This window comes from Populus nigra, chromosome 1 (assembly GCF_951802175.1).
Source record: "Populus nigra chromosome 1, ddPopNigr1.1, whole genome shotgun sequence".
Classification (NCBI taxonomy): domain Eukaryota; kingdom Viridiplantae; phylum Streptophyta; class Magnoliopsida; order Malpighiales; family Salicaceae; genus Populus; species Populus nigra.
Window position 1 is genome coordinate 12,656,179 of NC_084852.1, and position 20,533 is coordinate 12,676,711.

Here is a 20,533-nt window from a genome sequence, read left to right on the forward strand (position 1 = left end):
TGAAAGCGTGTAAGTTCCCATCTTTATTTTCCTTTGCCTCAATTATAGGGAATGGACTCATTCTTCATCTTACATATGGTTTCATCAGCTCTTATTATGATCAGTCTTTCATTTATAATAAATTTTAGCCTTTCATGTAAATAAAACACTAAAGCCTCAACAGAGTTAGTTTGTCTTCTTCCTAGTAGATATTATAGGAGGGATAGATATCTAGTGCTTACAGAGTTAGTTGGAAAGGTTAGGGTTTGATGACTAGCTCATCATCATTATCCCTAATCATTTATACTGAGAAATCATTATAAACATTTGCCATCATTGTATCCGACCTTATATGGGATGCATCAGCAAGTAATCTATCCAAGACATGACTTGGGAGAACATTTAAGGCCAATCCATTATTGATAGACACCTTATTTATCATATAATCCTTACACTTTATTATGATATATAGTGGTTCGTTGTGTCTTGTACCTTAATGATCTAGCTCATCTTTGGTGAAATATAAGTAGTTAATAGCTTAGCTCTACCCTATTAGTTGCTTCATAGATTCATGGGTGATGACTTATATAATATAAGTCTTATTCAAAACTTTTTATAATGCATTTTGGTGTATCTTAGAGCTCAAAATTAATGACAATATGGAAATTCTAGTGAGAGTTTTTTGAAGTTGGTCTGCCACACTATACTCATTATATTTCATCAATTTTAGGAACTTAATGACTTTATTTTTTACTCACTAGTTTGTTGACCTAATCATTAATGACTAACTCTTCAACAACCTTCCTTGTTGATGTCCCTTGCTTCTCCAATTTTTCTAGACTGAAACATTTTTCAATTCTAGTTAATCCTTTTATTTTAACATGAAAAATCAGGGAGAGTCCCTCAATATGAAAGGTGTAATAATAATTGTAAAGCAAAGCATTATAAATTTCATTGGCCGTACAATCAAGTTTTGTTAGAATAATCCTTAAGGAACCTTCCATAGTAGGTTAACCTACAAACTCCATCATTCCCCTCTTAAGATGCCACCATGCCTATTTCAAGATTAGCATTGTTGTTTCTTATTCTTAACATTCCTAAAGTCATCATGATTTTCATCTCCCAATGGAACTCCTCACATAAGTTAATGTCATGCTCAAATTGGTAATGGTATCTATAATATTTATTGAAATCTCTTATAGCTTGCACCTTGTATGGAGGTCGAAGTTAATCTATTTTTGCTAGAATTTTATAAAACTCATATATGGTTACTCTTAGGTGCTCTCTCTTTTTCTCACTTTCAACAGTGATTGTATTCACCCCTTCACTTTCATGCGCATGATTTGAAAATAGGTTAAAATTCACATTTGGCATTTCAATGAGGTATAAATGGTTTTTCTTAAAGGTAAAGCAGATGTCAATATTATGACCTGCAACAGTAGCATGGTACTCGTAAGTTTGTTCGATTTTATACCATTATGGATACAATGGTTGCAGGGGGTCCAAAGAAAATGGGACAACCTAGCTAATATTGACTAGCCTTTTTTTACATTTTGTTTAAAGGTAAGGGTAATGGTGATAGTTGCTCTTGGTTCCTTTAAATTTTTTTATAGAGTTGTTAAGTTTTTTTAGCTTGATTGTTCATTTAGGTGGGCTAGTTGTTTTGGTTGTTTTACTGTTTTTCAGGAAAAAGTGGTATGAATTTTAGGTTAGCTATAACTAAGATAGGTGTTTGGAAACCTGAATTATTATTATTATTTTCTTGATTTTGTTTTTCTTTTTCTTGTGTTCCTCACTCTCAACATTGTTGAATTATATGTCTTTCTTACTTTTATAAAATATTTTCTTTTCAAAAGAATCCATGATCTTTTTGGCCTTTACATCTTGCTTAATTCATTCAACCATAGTTATTATGTGAATAGATTCTTTAGGTATTTGTTTTTCATATTCTACAGGCTTGATTTGTCAAGAGCTACATTCATATTGAACTTGTATTATTTTATGAAAGTGTCTACCAGCTCTTTTCATATCCTAACTTTAGTATTATCCAATCTTATATACCAACTGAAAGTAACGCCACTCAAAATTTCATAGAAAAAATATATTAGCAGTTTTTTATCATGTACTTTAGCCATCTTATTATAGTACACCATAAGATGAGTTATTGAGCATTGTGTACCGATATACTTAACAAACTTGTGCACTTTAAACTTTTTTGGGATTACCACATATAGGAATAAACATATTTTTGTTTCCTTCTTGGGATCATAAAGGTCCATCCACTTATTAGATTCAAAATGTTCTACCACTCTAACCTTTTAAGATTCATCAACAGTCAGGTCAATGGTAGGAGGCGCTAGTTAGATGAAAGGAAAATGAAAAAGGGATTAATATAAAAAGGGTTACTTACATAGGTGGTGCTTGTTAGGTATTAGTTATAGGTTGTGCTTTAGTAGGAGCTTGTCATTGGCTTAAAATACCCTCCCTTTATAGGATAGATTGTAAAGCTCGTTTAAGTAGACAGGCGAGTCTTTGAAGGGGACCTATATTTCACTTAGAGCAAGAATAATGATAAATGATAAGTATATGATTGTAAAGTTCATTAGTATTATCATAACCTATTTCTGGGTTATTCCCAAATTCATTTCCTTTTCTTCAAAAAAAACCCCAACCCCTATATGTGTAGAGGTAAGGGAGAAGGATATTCTTCAATCCTTTTTCCCGCTCCCCCCCCCCTCACTTTCTATAAAAACCCAGCACAACTCATACCCACACATACCCTGCCACTATAACGAAGCAAAGAAAAGGAAAACATGCCCTGAGGCAGCTGCACATAACCATACCCCAACCACCTTACCCTACACTTAGATAAGGGTAAGGTGGCCCTCTCCCCTACCTCTTATAAATACCTGGGGGGAACAAACGACGGGGAGGAAGGGGGTGAAACAAAAAAAAACAAATGATAGAAGGAGAAAAAAAAAAGAGGACAAGGAGAAACTTTTGGGGGTGAACGGAGGTTTTTGAAATGTGAAAAACAAGAAGAAAAACAAGGAAAAGGGAAAGAATGAGAGCAAGAACGGATAAAAAACCAGAAGAAAAAAACAAGAGAACCAGGACATAAACATAAGAAAAAAAAGAGTAATTACCACCGTCTGGAACCACAGCAGCTGCCACCATTCCTCTTAGTCGCCACCAGCAGCACTGCCAGAGACAAAATGAAAAGAACATAAAAACAAAGGGAAGGAGCAGAGATAACAAAAAGCAACAGGGAAGAAGAAGAAAATAAAAACCAGCAGTAACCACTGTCTGCCACCATAGCAACACCACCGAGAACAGCCACCAGCACTACCAACGCTACCAGGTCAGTTTCCTTCTTCTTTTTCTTTTTCTTCTTCTTCTTCTACTCTCCAACCTCTAATGTTCTGAAAAGTGAACAGTAAAGAGTGAATTAATTCACTCTCCACTATTCATGTTGCATGTGAATAGTGGAGAGCCGCTCCACTGTTCACTGGGTCGAACAGAGCTGGCCCAGACCAAAATGGTTAGGTCGGGTCGGGCTCAGTCCAAAAAAATTCAAAACAAATCCTTTTGGAAATTGATGATTTTCCCACGTATTTTTCTATCAATTTTGCTTAATATTGCTATATATTTTTATACCTTAAAAATACAAATCTGGTATTAAAATACCTGGTTTTCTCTGAAAGGTTGCAAAAATTTATAAAACAAAAAAAAGTCTTATTTTCATGCATACGACCAACTATCTCAAAGAAAAAAATCATATTGTATTTTCATACAAAAAAATTCAAAAATATGTGTTAGCATGCATTTTGGCTTTAATAACTAGTTTATTAAAGCCACGAGAACTAGGCCAATATTTCAAAAAATACCCAAAAATATTTCGTTTTCTTTTAGTATCTGAGATTACGAATTTATACATAAAATATATTCCTGATATTAAAAAGATAGTTCTTTTATTGACATAAAATGGTTAAACTTTACTCGATAAGATAAGAATCTCTTTACCGATGAGAACTTTTCTTAAACTTAAGGTAAACCAACAATTAGAAAACACAATAACATCTTAGTTTTTATCAAACGATTAAACAATGCAGCTTACCTTAGGTAGGGTGTATTTGGGGTGCTAATACATTTTCTTTATGCAACCAATCCCTGTACTCAATCTCTAAAACCAGTTAGGGTTCCTAGTTATCAAAATATTAGGTGGCAACTCTCATTTCCTCATTCCACTAATAAAAAACAAGAATTCATTGTCTTTCCCATTTTCCTGATTACCTGAACTTCAAACTAAAAAATTGGACGATCACCGCGATGTTGCACACGTGAGACAAGGATGTGTGCAGAAAAAAAAAGGACATATTGGATATGGATTCGCCTTTCAAGTGTATAAACAATTATCGCTCATAGATTTGAAGAGCAAAAACCTAAAGTCGTTATCATACTACCAATGGGAATCTGCCCAGCTTGCTTTATTTGATCTTTTAGCTACACACTTCATTCAAACATACACAAGGATTGATATTACCAAAGATTGGTCATATCCTTCTTATTAATCATAATGTTTGAACATGTACATTGTTAAATGTTGTTTGAAATTGCCCTATTGGATATATTTTTCAAAAATCATCAATCTCACTAAGATTTCTCATATATTTATATATATCACCTCCAATCTGGTAGGACTGCAATCACAACTAGTTGACTCAATAGTAGCTCGATCAATTTGGGATTGTAAAGTTTGCTAGTTGTGGGTAAAAGTTATATTAGCTCGGACCAAAAAGTAATTGTTAGTGTCCAAGATCTTATATTTTTTTTGGGCATCTTTTGGGTTTACATCATCCACTTTCTTTAAGTAGTCACTTCTTATTTAGACAAAGCCTCTCTATCTTCTGTCTGAGCCAATTAGGAGTTTAATTCTCATCTTTTAGGCTTTTTGGTATTTAACTCAGCCTCGAAGTCCATGACACAATTATGTAGTCTATTTATGTCTTTTTTTACCCCAGCAAATTTTGCTTTAGAATTAATAAGTCGGGTCTTTAGCATCTCAAACTCTTCTACCTTTATATCTAACTCTACTTTGGTTATTATGTCTATCTCTTACTCTGATCTTTCTTTGTAGTCTATCATATCTTCTTTGGCTGCTTCTCGGGCTTATTGTTCTTTGTTTAACTTTATCCATATTAGTCCTCTGAAACTTCTCTCAAATTTGACTTTAGCTAACCTTTTTACCTCTTTCTCTACCTTCAGCTTTTTCTAAGATTTTTCTTTTGCTATCAATTCTTCTAGCAATTATTGTTCTGAAGAGGCTTTCGATGCCTTTTCAGCTTCTAACTTGACTTGCAATTGCTCTATATATTTTTTTTGCTCTTCTTTCTCTTCAGGTCTTTTTCTCATATGCCCCACTTCAACCTTCTCATGTGAAGTCTTAACCTATTGGCTCTTTATTGTCAGGCTACTAACCAACTTTCCATCGCACCACTTCAACCTTCTCATGTGAAGTCTTAACCTATTGGCTCTTTATTGTCAGGCCACTAACCAACTTTCCATCGTACCACTCTAGGTACATTTCATTGACTATAAGACTTCTCTTGATAATTTCTTGTTTAACCAGGACTTGGATCTCCCATTCACATTTGATATTTTCTAGTTCAGTCAATGAGGCAGCATCTTTAAAGGTGTTTGAAAACTAATTAAGGCCAATAGTTCTAGGAACACATTATAGATACCTAAATTGTTTTCCCACCAAAGCAAGGGTGTAGCTAACATAACTAGTTGTTCTAATTAAAGGCATCTAAGGCTTTTATCCACATCTCATTAGATAAATTAAGGTACTCATCCAAGCAGCCTGCAAGTTGAATCTATTTTGAGACAACTCTTGATATTTCCTCTTCCAATCCTCCTCGAAGTACTCTCCCAGTCCTTTCACCACAAACTCTTCCAATGGCTTTTGATCAAGCCATCAAAACATGTCAAATGGTTTTATTTGACAACAAGAGTTTGATGGTGGTAGTTTTTTGCCTTTATCTTGTCTGAAAAGGTATATCAATCACAAGAGTGTATATTTTTTAGTTTGATTTTGTAATATTGTTTTACCTTTTTAAGGTTTTTTTTTTTTTGCTTGATAAATTGGTTTAGGGTGGTTAAACGATGTTTATTAGGTATTTCAAATGACAAACAAGTTGAAAAATAGATTTTTAAGTTAAAAAAACTACCCCCTAATTTTTTAGCACCATAATGATAGCTAGATTTTAGACATCAAACAGTGTGTCGTCTGTTTTTTAAAGAAAAAAAAGCCTTCAAAAAGAAAAATTAATTAAATATGGCCCATGAGTGCGTGTTTAGGATGGTTGGCTAGTCTAGGCACCCAGGCTTTTTTTAAAGCCCGGGCACGTTTGGCCTTACTTTTTTTCATATTTCCCCTCTTTTTCCTTTCAATTCTGTTATTTTTTTCCTTTGATTTTTTTCTAATTTCATCATATAATACTGAGTTTGTATTGATTTTTTCTCTTTCAATTTCAACATTTGGTTGATTTTAAATTGGTTTATAATTTATTTTAGTTTGTTGTCTATAAAGTTATCGCTTTCTCAAATAAACATTCTTACATTTAGTTTGTACTTGATTTAATGAGCTTATATTTTTGTTATCGTATAATCAAGTAAAATTTATTTTTTATTAAAAATAAATAAAAAAAAGTTATCAAACCCAGTGAAGTCTATAACTTAAGCCGCAGGTTTAGCGGGTTAAGCCATAAAGCCAAGATTTATATAATATGTAATTGTCTCAATATTATAAAAAAAAAATTATCATCTTCAAGTTTTTTGCAAGCCTAACCACATTTTTTTTTACATGTTATTTTGATTGTCTTTAGACTCACCAAGTCTATTGAGTCACATCAAAACAACTTTCACATATTTAATTTTAAACTCGAGTCAAGTAAGGAATCGGATCAAGAGATTTCAAAGTTTAACGGGTTAAACCATAAAGCCTATGTTTATCTAATATGTAGCTGTCTCAATATTATTTTAAAAAATATATCATCTTCAAGTTTTTTGCAAGCCTAACCATATTTTTTTTACTTGTCATTTATAGACATTTCTTTTATGTTTAGAAAAATTTTAATAAGACTCACAGCACAACACAGACTTGTAAATTAGTTTCAAAAAGACAAAAACAAGGGTAAAACTTACCAAAACATCTATATGATATGATCAAAGCGTAAATTTTTATATAAATTATTTAAAATTAATAATCCCTAAATAAAATTTTAAAAAAGTAATTATTTTGTTAAGTCAGATTTGGTATCCTTTTAATCTTTTTAGGATATGTACATCAAACTCCAAATAATCTCTTAGTAAATTATCCAGCACAATAGATCTTTCAAATAAGTTATGACTCGTGCTAGACAAGTGACTTTCTTTTGCTGATATTATTATCAGTATTCAATAATGGATCATTTATAGCATTATTATACCTCCCCTACTTATTGCAGGTTGGTTATTCATCAACACATGTTTAACTTATGATGTATTTGGAAGCCCTTGTCCAAATTAATATTTTACAGAGAGTCGATAACGAATTCCCTTAATAACTAGTTGTTTTGATCCTTTAGAACAACTTCATGAATTTAGTAGATCTTTTTAGGTTAGGAAGGCCCAAGAACTATAGATCGAACCTATCCAATTTTTACAGTGTAATGGCTTGTTGTTCACAAACTAGTTGTACCTACTGTTTCTGTTTTAGAGTTAATATCAGCAGTGCAGTTTATCCAATAATAAACCTAATATGAATTAATTATAGAGCTATGACACAATCAAACTCAAACAAATAAAACATTGAATTGAATCGTACCAGTCTCTAATGGAGTTATTACTCATTTTTGTACTTATTGTTTTATCTTCTAATTATCTATTTAATTAATATATAATTTAAAAAAGAAAAGAAAAGAAAATAGAGTATTAGAATAGTAAATAAGAGCATAAATTCTCTTATCTCATCGAAAGAATATCATCACATAATTATCTATAATTGTTCACAACTTGCTTAAATATCGAGGAAAGTGGGATAAATAACAGATACTAATGGAAGGATTTCTTTTCGGATAATAGATACTATTACTAGTATTCTTGTGATCGGTTTAATATGTATTTTCTTTTACGTCTTCTATTTTAACTTGAGTTCATACCTATAGTGATAGGATGAACTGAGTTGTAGACATGAAAGCGTAAGAACTCAGCGGCATCCCCATTGAATCAAACAGAAGAAAGAGTTTAATAATCATAATTTTTATGGATTACACTTCTGATATTTTTAATATTTCAAAAAATTACATTACACTTTTTTCTTGGGTGGTGTTTGTAAAAGGTAAATTAATTGATTCATAATATTTTTTTTCCTTGATAGTATCTTATCTATCAATATTGTTAGAAGAAAATAGAAATTGCTCAATTTTCTTATCCTGGATCTAACACACACACATATCTTGGTTTTTTTGTTGATAGATCATGCCAATTTTTCCATACTAATCGAACCTTACTCTCTTTATTATTTTATTTATTTTCAAACAATTTGGCGTTTAGTAAATTCATAGTGACATGAACAATAATAAATTTTCCAAGACAGGCAACATAGCAACGGCTAGGAAGACAACTCAAATTATTAACGGGGCCAACGCCTAAACCGTAAATAATTTTAGTAATTCATTGAGTCAAAACCAAAACACAACATGATCATTACTGGACAAGAACGATTAGTAATTCATTGAATCAAAACTAAAACACGAGTATTACTGGACAGGGACCAAACTATGATTCTAATGGACAACTCAACAATTTTATAGGTTTTCAAAGTTCAATTTCTCATCTCACCATCAGTTCAACATCCAAAAGAAGGGAAAATATAAGGTGAAGGTTGAAGAAGCCTACTCGAAAATTACAAGTTTGGGAAACAAAATTTTATGCACCAGCTCCCTTGCCCTTCTTCCTCTGTATCTTCTTCAAGTAGAACTCCAACTCTTCGCCCTCCAAGATATACCTGCCACCAAAAAAAAAAATCATGTGAGAGATTTTTAGAGGATAGAACACTTCCAAGGAACTGAAAAGGTCAACTTCTATTATCTTCCTCTAGCCGTATTTAACAACTACAAGAAATAGATGCAGGAGAAGGGTTACATACCCATCAGCACGGCCACACTAACCAGGACGTGATGAAATACTAGCTAATAAACGGCCACTGCCAAATTGCTCTTCAATATGTGGGTCAAGCTTGCGAATCTGTTCTCTTTTCCAACTTTCTCAGTACATGGTTGCTCTTCTTGACCTCCTCAGTAACAGCTTCACCTTCCTACAAACAAAGAAAGAATTTATGGTTCATATACAAGCCATTACCAAAGCATAATACCACTAAGATGAATGGCACTTGTACAGTCAGAACTCAAAAGGCATATATATCGCATATAATTTTTCAGAGGCGTTCATTTTTTCCTCAGTCATCCAAATCTCCAAAAAAGGCTGACCATTAAGACTCAAGTCTAAGAATGAACATTTTTTTATATATTTGTCTATGAAAATGACAAGTGCTCACAATTCCTTCTATAGTGTTTCAGAATTGACAAAATAAGTAAAAACCCATCAAGTTTACTGATGCTACACAATGACAAGCATTCCACAAGCATCAACAACCAATAACAACAACGAATTAAATTGGCATTTTCTGGCTGAAAGAAGATTGAGGAACATAAAATCTACTAGTATCACTATGGAAAATATATAAATCTTAATATACCAATATAAAATCAAGATTCAAAAGCAACCTAAAAAAAGGAAATGATGTGCCTGGAAGGAAAAACTATTTCAAGCTCATACCTCTCCTTCCTTCTTTGCAGTTGTGGTTTTCTTCTTCCGGCCAATGTCAATACCTTAGTGCTGGAGATACCACTGCTTGAAAGGCGCAGCATCAACCTGAATAATGGCACTCTTCACCAAAGTCTGAGTACGAACCAGTTCATTGTTAGATTCATTGTACACCACATCAAGAATTCTGGTCTTGTACACCACATCAAGAATTCTGGTCTTTCGGGTCACAGCCTCACTGCCTCATGAGTAGTTTCCAGTATCAAGCCTCAGAGCACGCCACTTTACATTTCCTCCTCGAACCCTAATCCTCCTGACTGTCTTGTTGCTTGACAATTTAGTGCTTGCAGGTTGCCTTCCGAGCTCATACCTTCAAACAGAAGAAGACATGAATCAAGATCTCTGGTTAAGTACACGTGATAAAATATAAAAAGGTAAACATTGTTGGCTTCTTACCCCTACATATTCATTAATGTTTCACTTCTACTCATAGTTTAAAATTTTCGAATGTTACCTTTCTAGTTTTGGAAAGTTCCAATGTTGCCCTTAACCATTAAATATCTTACCTTTTGAATTTGGTTTGAGAATTTTTAGTTTTTTGTGTTTTTGTGAGATATTATAACATATTGGGGATTTGAGAGGGAAAATGAGTGTGGAAAAAGAAAAAAATGAAAAAAAGTTAGTTATTTAGCATTAAAGGGGAAAATTAGAACTTTCTTCGGACTATAGGTGTAGCATTCAGAAATTTTAAACTATGAGGGTAGAGGTGAAACATTGACAAATCTATAAGGGAAAAACATAGTTTGCCCAGTATAGAACGACCAACATATGATGCTATTTGTACTTTTTACAGATACAATCCTTCCATAATTAGAATTAAAAGACTGATTGCATGCTAGTATGACCGTTTTCACACATGTAGGGAAACAACCATTGGCAAAATAGAAGGGTATATAAACCGTGGACACAAGAATTGTAAAGGAACCCATCAAGAAGAGCACCATATAGAATCTAAACTAATTGATCTCAAAGGAAATTATTAATTATTAAACAATTTGAGGCCCTCTAACTGAAATAGCCTCCCAAGCATCCCTAACTGAAATAGCCTCCCAAGCATCTGTACTTTTTACAGATACAATCCTTCCACATTTAGAAATAAAAGACTAATCTTTACAGATACAGTCCTTCCAGATTTAGAAATAAGAGACTAATCGTATGACCGCTTTCACATATGGTGTAGGGAAAAGGCCATTGACACATTAGTAGGGTACACAAACCATGGACACAAGAATTGTACTATAAACATATTGTAACTTATCCAGCTTAAAGCTCAATTTTTTAAAGGAACTAATCAAGAAGAGCACTATATAAAATCTAAATTAATTGATCTCAAAGGAAATTATTAATTATTAAACAAATTGAGGCCCTCTAACTGACCTAGCTTCCCAATTCACTCGGAATTTGTCCCTCAAGTTGATTTGTCTATAAATCTAAGGTTGTCAAGTTAAGGGGGTTCAAGAGGAACCCTCCTAGACAACTTATTCTCAAGAGATCCAGGTAAGAAGAAATTTTAGTTGGGCAAAGGATGATGGTATGGTACTAAGTTAACAAGGATAATGCCAAGATTCTGAAGCTACCACGTCTAAGAGCCTCTTTGGCCCATACTATGGTTGTTGTGATGTGCTGTGAGTGCTTTGTTATGTTGTGTTGTAAGATTAAACTATTTGGTAATGAACTGCTATCTTGTTCTATGAGAAAAATCAATTAGTTGTTTAGCAATCTACTATGTTGCTGTTTGGATTAAAATTACTATCAAGGAAATAACTTAAATTACACATTTTCTTTAAGAAATTAAAATAAAATTGTTTATGAAATGAATTCTTTCTTTGGACACCACACAAATTTCATAAACACAAGTAAAAAAAAAGGCACAAAAAAGAAACAAGAATCAAAACATTACATGATTTTTTTTTAAGTAAATAGAGCTACCAAATAATTTAATTTAGAAATCTAGTGTGCTAGGGTAAACTACAGTACACGCGCACGCGTGCATGTTTGTTATTCTAAAATATTTAAGGTTATTTTTGTCTTTTAAATAAAATAAGCATCCTTCCATCTCAAAAAACATCACTTCCCATGCTTGTTGAAGTGAAAGCTAAAATGCATTTAACTTGCTTTTATAAAAATCACCTCAATCTCAAAAGTTATACAACTAATTTTTAAAATCTATACCAAATACTTTTTTGGTACTTTTAATTGCTCTGATTTAAATCAAAGCAGTAAAATCTAGAAAAACAAGAAGCCGAACAGGCTCTAAATTTTTTAAAAAAACAAAACACCAAAGCTATTGAATGATAAATCTAAAGTTTACAAATTCTTACAATTGTCGAAACCTAAAGGAATGCTACCCCTCAAGACTATCATGATTGGCAAATCAATCAAAAAGGCTTCCAATATAAGTTAGACTCTTAGGCAAAGTAGAAAGAACCCTCAAATAATCGAAAAGAGAATTGCAATTTTTGACAATTTGCAATAAACTCGAGAATCATGTCAAATGATTGATTTCTATATAAAGATAGTTCTAAGAGCTCAGTCAAGTTGCCACCAATCATAGGAATAAAAAATCAAATTTGTTGGTATCCAAATAAGCAGATTGTAACACAAATTTTGAGCAATGATTCAGGGCTCAGGCATATCACCAAAAAAAAACCATTGGTGTTCAAATCAATGGTGTTCACTACTTTAACCATCAAATTTATAAGTATTAATCATATATTTGATCAGCGCACTTGACCTTTTTTATCACGGCCTCTCTACTCATTTTTTATTTAGTTGGTCCATCTACTCTAGATTATTTCTTAATATGGTGGACATGTGTCTAGCACATGTCAGGTCAAGAGTCAAAAAGTATCTAGAAACTAGATGAAAGGACTATATTAAGAATTTTTCTTAAGTTGAGGTACCAATCTGGGTTTCGCTAGAAATGCTAGAAGAAACACTTGCCTGGCTAGATTTTCAAGAAAACTAAGCATTTTGAAAATTGAGATTGTAGTTAACGAAATAGAGCTAGAATTTAAAAGTGACAAGATCATTTGAGGGACAAAAATGCAAGACGATACTATTGTTAGGGAGAAAATGGACACAAGATGATACTATTATTCTCTTTGAAGGGCGTTTATAAAAGGTGGTTGGCATTGTCAGTCTTAAGAGTGGGAAATCTGAACAATAAAACATGGCTTCAAACAGCCGCGTTGTTCAGACTTATTGTTAGCGGACCTACTTTAGACCACAAGACCTCCCCAGCTTCACTTTGTCAAGGTCTTTAAATGGTCTTGTTGGGGCTATGCTTTGGCTTGCCTAAGGGGGTCCTTTTCATTCATCAAAACATATAAAAAGACATAACTTTGTGTAAAAAGGCACCAAGATTACCAAATCATTCATTGATTTCTTTATTCTCTAAAAATTTGGAAGTTCTTTTTCCAAAATCTTTGATCGAGGAATTTAAGCGCTCATCTCCTACTAAAAACCATATGACAATACCATAAAAGACACTATGCGAACCATGTAACTTCCACCAATGATAATAAAAAGACAGACGGGGACTTACTTCGAACAATGTTGTCAAAAGGCACTCGCTTAAGCGCTACAAGCGAGGCCTTGGGTGATGATATTCAATGAAGCATTGCCTAGGCAAGCGCCAAGCGCCTCAGGCATTTTACAGGTTTGGCGTCTTTTAGCACTTTTCGCCTTTGACAACATTGATACTACTTTAAATTATCTCATTTTGTTTTTGGGATGAAAAATATAACTTTATATGACTATTATGGTATTTTATATTTTTTTTATTTTCCAATGATCTAATCTTAATTGAGAAGATACATATTTTAGATTGATATATTATAATATAATTATATACATTTTTATTTATTTATAGCATGTTGCCATGGTTCATTCAGGCGAGCGCCTAGTGCCTCGGGCATTTTACAGGCTCGGTGCCTTTTAGCACTTTCCACCTTTGACAACACTGACTTCAAACTTCTTCTTCATTTTTTTTTTCTCAATACAGTTTGTTTAGGAAGGAGATCAATTGAGGGGAACTAATAAGTTAATTTATTTGGGAAAACATTTTAATAGGAGGGAAGGGAGTTTTTCCAAACTCCATTCCTTTCCTTTTTATTAAAATGTCTCCTCCAAATTGAGGAATTGGAAGTAATGGAGGGGGAGGAATACTTAAAAGATGTTGGACTAAATTTATGGTTATATCCTTGTTATTTATTTATGCAACTCTATCCAAGGACATAAATATAACCTAATAACAAAACATCTCATTCCCATCCTCTAAGCAAATAAAGAAAAAAATTTAACTTCCATTCACCTAGTTAGAAATCCAAAGAACGAAAGACTATTTTCTTCCCTGCCCCTCTCCTCCCTTAAAAAATCCCCACTAACATTTAATCAATCAAGGTAATAGCAATGACTCTCCTAAACTAGAGTTGATCAAAGTAACTGAAAAGGTCAAAGCATCACGATGTAAGAAATTCGCAGGAGCCCTATACTGCAAACTAGCATTTTTCAGCAATTTGATATCATAAATATCAGTCTTCCAAGATTAATTTATTTAGTGCCTATCGTATTCATTGCTGGACCTCTATGTGTTTAATAACAAGTGGAAATGCATACATCAAACATGCTGCTGCTCTAAACACAGAAATTAAAACAGTAACCAGCAAAGCACATTAAAACAGAAAATAAAAAAGTTGCTCACTTTCTCTTTTTCCTCCAAGCTTTCTTTTTGCCACCAGTAGCACGTCTCTTGTGCATAGAATCATGAGAAATCCCTACGAACCAGTCAATCCATACAAAACTATTTTTAACCAAGTATAAAATTTGAACTGAAAAAAATAAATAAATAATAAACGCTTACGCACCCATTTTCTATTCCCTCTAGAGCAATCCCAAATCTGCACACTCACAGCAGCAACGGGCGAAATAAACTAAAGTAGGGAGATGGGCCTGTTATGGGCGTGGGCGTCATCAATTAAAACCCTAGCTAGTCAGTGGTTTCGAGCAGTCAAACGACCACGTTTGGTGATCAATCAAATAATTATTTTTTAAGAATTACTAACAGGCTTAACATTTGTTTGTTAAAAAATCAACAAGTCGATTATGTTAATTATACCCGATGTCTGTCTACAAAATCCATTATTATATTCTAAATATCCTTAATATTTTTGTAATTGTTCCTTTTTTAATAATAAGGGTATTTTAAATATAAAAGGAGGTTTTATAATATCTTCAACTTTTAGATAATCAATGATAAATCTTAAAAATAATTTGTTGAATTTTAATTGGATGTATTTTTTCAATTTTGTTGTTCAAATTGAATTAAATGTATAGGATTGATTTAATTATTATTAGTTAATAATATTCTATTAAACATTAATAAATTTAAAATATTCCTAGTTAATAATAATTGATTATCATATATTCATAATTATAAGCTCGATTTCAATAACAAGTCAAAGTTATAAATTTAGATTGATTTTTATATGATATACAATATAATATTATTGTGATAATAATTGTATATATAACCTAATTATAGAAAAGAAGCTTTTCTATTTATAAAGTAAATCCTAGTTAAAAACTAAAGACTTGATAATTAGGTTTGCTCTATAACACATATATGTATCAATAAAAAAAAATATAATGTAAAAACTAGGTTGAGTACAAGTTGAGTGAACTATCCAATCAATGACAAAAAAGCAAATTGAATAAAATCAACTAATTTGTAGCAATTAAATTTAAATTGTTATGTATTGGATAGTCTCCCATATAAAGGAAGTGCTATCAAATTTTTTTAAAAAAAATAGGAATAGTTCATGGCATCTTGATCCTTTAATTTGTATAGATACCTAATAAAAAGTCAATAGTACATCGTAAAAATAGGATTATTTCTAGTTCTTCTAGCAACGCTTTTGACGACTATAAGTCATTAGGTGTCCAATAAAAGATACTTCTGACACAGGCATCCACGCTTGACCCGGGCTCAATAAGTATGATGCCACCACGTTGGGGGGTCCCTTCGTAACGGGATCCATTTACCTGGAAGTATCAGGCTCAATAGAAGAACGATCTTTCAATGTAAGTTTGTTTTCCCTTCACAATAACATGTTAATAATTTTTGAAAAAAATAATTTTAATTAACAAATACAATTTTAGATTTACAAATATTAAGGTTGTTAGAATCATAACATTAGTGATGAAATCATCAATAACAATTTCATTTAGGTGTACACTAAATATTGAGGTGTACACTAAAATTACTAAATTATTATTTTTTTTTTCAAATATTTGTTTCTCTTAAACATGATTCTATCTTTTATGCTTTGTAAATTTTGCTAAAAACGTTTTTATTATCAATAATAACTCTAAACTAATAAAAAAAAACCATTTAGTTTTTCCAATGAATCTAAGCATTTGTAGCTATAATAATTTGATTTTCACACATACTAGAATAACAGCTGCTGGAAATATAGGCAAGTGAATAATTGATCCAATAACTTTTTTTGTCTTTGGAGGAGAAGAAATCCATTTCCATTGATTTAATCTAGAGCTTGAAGAAAGATAAAAGAGTTAATTAACTCCATAACCCTCTATTTTGGGAAACACTATGCATTATGTTTTCAAACTCTTGCACTTTTACCCTTTATTTTTCTAGGAATTCTGTTTTCCACCTAGTATCAAGGTTAAAATTTGATCACCATGCCCTAAAATAAAATTATCAATGGAAAATTATCAACAGAAGGATTCTTAGAAGAAAAGGAAGAAGAAACAGAAATGCAGTGTGTCAATGGGGAAACTTAAATTGAAAACCCTATGTTCCCCATAACACATCCAAAAGAGCCTTCATTTCAACCCTTTTCCCCGGTTTCAGAAATGGTTTTGAAGGGTCGCTAGGTACCACATTAATTCACGCTTGGCATCAGTATTTCCATTCACGCATGGAGGCCACTGTTTGCTCGCGCATTTCAGCTTGGAAACTAGCAAACGGGTAACGCAAACAAGTACAGTCAAGCTTGATCAATAAAAGCAAATTGACAAAAGAAAAAAGAAGAAGCAACCCTGTCAGCCAAAAATAAATATGCATTGCCAAACAAGAAATCATTTCATTGTCTAAGCCTGCAGCAAGCTTCAGAATCTAAGACTACAGATTTACATGATACAATGTCACCATACCAGCAATCTAAACATTATGAATTTGCTTGCTCCTGGTTTAATCAGGGGGCAGCGGCGGGAAAATTGGCACTCTTGGGTTTCCTTAAGGACTTGCAGAAAAAGGAGAAGGCCCCTTTTAGTTCATCTGGAAGAGGGACTGAGAGAGGGAGTGCTAGCGGACAAGGTTTGCTGTGATAGTCACATTTATTCCTTGAAGAAATAGAGTGAGCCAGTGCTGCTTGCTTCTTGTTCAGCCCTTCGATGACGAATGAGAATGCTCCAAAAGTAAGGCAACTCTGCAGAAGTGCCTGAGGTGCACCTGTAAATCCATAAGAGAAACTTGCAAAACTCAAACCTATTGACATCTGCATGAGGAAAAAAAACAGTACCAGAATCTGGCCATCCATCATGTACATCATAGCCCTTTTTTTTTTGGTCCAGCTAGGAAGAGCACGTATGCATATGAGAATGCACTCTCCATGATCGAATTGATTTTAGAGTAAGGTTTCTCTTCAACTCCTTTTGGTTTAAAATTATACATCAACCAAAAGGCAAGACTAATTTTAACATTCAACCTCTTTTATCATCTTCAGTTTGAGTCAGCATCCACTCTTTGAACGTTTATTGACATGTTTACCTCATCTCTGACAAGTGCCATCTTTTCTTCTAGTTTATTATTTTTATTATCTTTTGTTCTTAAAATTCCTCATAGAAAAACATAATAGCAAACCAAACAGCCCATAAAAATCAGATTATGACCTCTGTAAGAATAGAAATATCTTTTTTTGTTCTTTTCTAGAATAAACGTATCTACTTTGAAGGACTACCTCCCATGCAAGTATGAATTAGAGTTGGAAGAAGAGACTACTAGTGGCATCATGTGTGAATTCATTGCAAACTTACAACAAAAATAGCCTGCTTTATATTGTGAATACATTTTATTATCGAAAGAATTGGATTACAAATTGGAACAGAATAGGATGCAAAGGAAATATAAATTGACAGTATATGAGAGAAACAGCAATAGAAAATTGAATTCAAAAGGTCAAATCAGAAACAGTCTTTGCGAAGGAAAAACATTGCCACTTTTACAGGCGATTTGGCAAACAAGAAATGAGCATTGGAAACTGTAGGGGTTGATGGATCCAAATAAAACACTAAAGAATTGGGACAAGGAAATTTGTTTGAAGCTAAAAGCTAACTCAAGCAGTAACCTGGCTGATGATACTTGTTGTAAGCTAGTATTATTTGTATTTGATAGAGGATAAATATGCAATCATGTGATGGTATTTCTCTTTGTTTTACTTTTTCTGTTATGTAGCAAATCCAACAACCAAGCCTTCTGCTGTTCCATGAAAAAAAAACTGACAGTGATTGACAATAAAAAACAAAGAGATTGATGTGAAGGAGTTGATCAACAGAGAAGAATAGAAATAAAAGATAGAAGTTTAAAGAAACAAGGGAAAAGAAGAGAAAGCTAAAAAGAAATAGGGAAGTGAAAAAAATGTCACTATTAAGAAGCATTAACAATTTATGGTAGCCAACTTTAACTAGCAGTCTATCCCAGATCTCTATTCAGCAGTTTCCATTTTTAAGAATTTGAAAACAACCATAAGTTACATGAGGAACTTGTTCTTTTTGCAGACTGTGTGTTTGTAGTTACAACAGTACCGAATATGGAAATGATAATATCATCTGTGAAATTTTGGAAGTTCAGGAAGTTTCATATATTTGGATTGTTGAAAATATTTCTTGAGGATGAATTTCAATGTAGAAAAACAAAGTTCCTACAAAATGATGGAGGGGGGGTACCTTTTTCAAAATAGGTGAGAGCCAAGATGATTTGGAAGTCACCAGAAAAATAAAAGATGTGAAAAATCCAGACTTTGCCATCAAATAGAAAATGAAATATACGCTTAGAAAAGAAAAATCATAGCTGATAAAGATAGTCATCAGCAGAATAAAAAAGACGTGAAGTCTCCAAATGGCATATGAAATGATATGCTCAGAAACAAAATGATAGCTGAAAAAGATTTAAGAGAAGTGTCAAAACAGTGAATCAAGTTCTGAGGAATGCAATCACTAGCATTGTAGGTAAGATTCACTTGCTATGAAAAGACAACCCACACGCCCTCCCACCCAGCCCACACCCCATGGAAAAAATATTTTACCAGCAATTAACAAGTTATTGCTAAAACAATCTAAAGATGACAGTGTTTTGCTTGCACAAATGGCAATAATATTGTGTATACAAGGAGATGTTTATGCACATCATGGGAAAATATGATAGAACAGATTGTCATTGATGAATGTGCACAATATCATAAAATTGAAAGCTCAGAGACACTATGAATACAAATAGCTAATATATTTTTTCAGTTGAGACAGAATCCAAGTCTTAGCAAATTAAAAATTTAATGCGTCAAGTAAGAAGCTGAATACCTGGAAAACTCAGAGCAAGACCAGTACAGCATCCAGCTACTCCAGCATTGATGACTGCAAAGAGAGAAGCATGATTAAAATATAAACAAGCAAGAAATGTGAAAGAACCAGTTCAAATATGGGGCATGTCATACCATCATCCTTCCCTCGAAGCCTCTTCAGAAAGCAGACAACCAAACTGTGTACTCCAGATAAAACTGCAAATGTCTAATACAAGAAACTGATAAGTGGGAAACGAAATAAAAATTAAAAATTTAGCAACTAAAGACAGGAAGAAATACAGCAAAGACCAAAAATTGTAATTGAAACATCGAAGTAGAATAATGAATAGCGCATTGAAGCGCGCAAATAACTTGATAGGAAATAACAAGCATGGCTTTTAACCAGCGCGCACGCACACATGCGCACAAAAGCTGTATGTTGCAAATAAGCAAAAGATAATTATTATGATTATCATTATTCATATATCACACCTTGGCACAAGATCCTGCTTCCCCAAAGGATCCTTTGAAGCCTTTCTTCTTAATCAATCCCGAACCTGAAATGCATCCATTTAAAAAACAAAACATCACTTCACTTCACTTTAAAATTAAATTAAATCTGAATTATAAATATAGATTCCAACAAAATCAAGAGAGATACAAGCAATGACAAACGGTAAGAGTCTATCATATATACATATATATATAAATATATAAAGAAAGAGGACCGTAGCCGAAGATGGAGCCCATAAAGGCGCCTGCAGCGGAGTCACCAGCGAAGCGGATGAGGCAGACGGAAGGGGTACTGGACTCAGCAGAAGGAATAATTGATGCATTGTTATTATTACTTGAAGGATTAGGGTTAGGGTCTTCGACATCGGAATCAGAGTTGTTGCTGGTGTTTGGAGAATTCGCCGTCGCCATTTCTGTTTCACTCTCTCTTTCTCTAATATCTATCCAAAAAGGGCAAAAAAAACAAAAACGAAAACAGAAAGTGATGAAACCAGTAAAGATTTTTTTATATCATTTTGTCCGCCCCTATTTTA

General features: G+C 33.0%; 1 protein-coding gene and 1 pseudogene across 1 annotated transcript; both read right to left on the reverse strand.

The window, feature by feature from the left end:
* Positions 1 to 8,784: 8,784 nt before the first annotated feature.
* On the reverse strand, positions 8,785 to 14,778 carry LOC133668898 (small ribosomal subunit protein eS8-like; annotated as a pseudogene).
* Positions 14,779 to 16,972: 2,194 nt separating this feature from the next.
* On the reverse strand, positions 16,973 to 20,494 carry LOC133690175 (mitochondrial import inner membrane translocase subunit TIM22-3). Its single transcript, XM_062110396.1, has 5 exons — positions 20,216 to 20,494; positions 19,980 to 20,044; positions 19,641 to 19,713; positions 19,507 to 19,560; positions 16,973 to 17,383 (listed from the first exon to the last, which is right to left on the reverse strand). The coding sequence occupies exons 1-5, from the start codon at positions 20,409 to 20,411 to the stop codon at positions 17,127 to 17,129; spliced, it is 645 nt and encodes a 214-aa protein (XP_061966380.1). The 5' UTR covers positions 20,412 to 20,494; the 3' UTR covers positions 16,973 to 17,126.
* Positions 20,495 to 20,533: the final 39 nt, after the last annotated feature.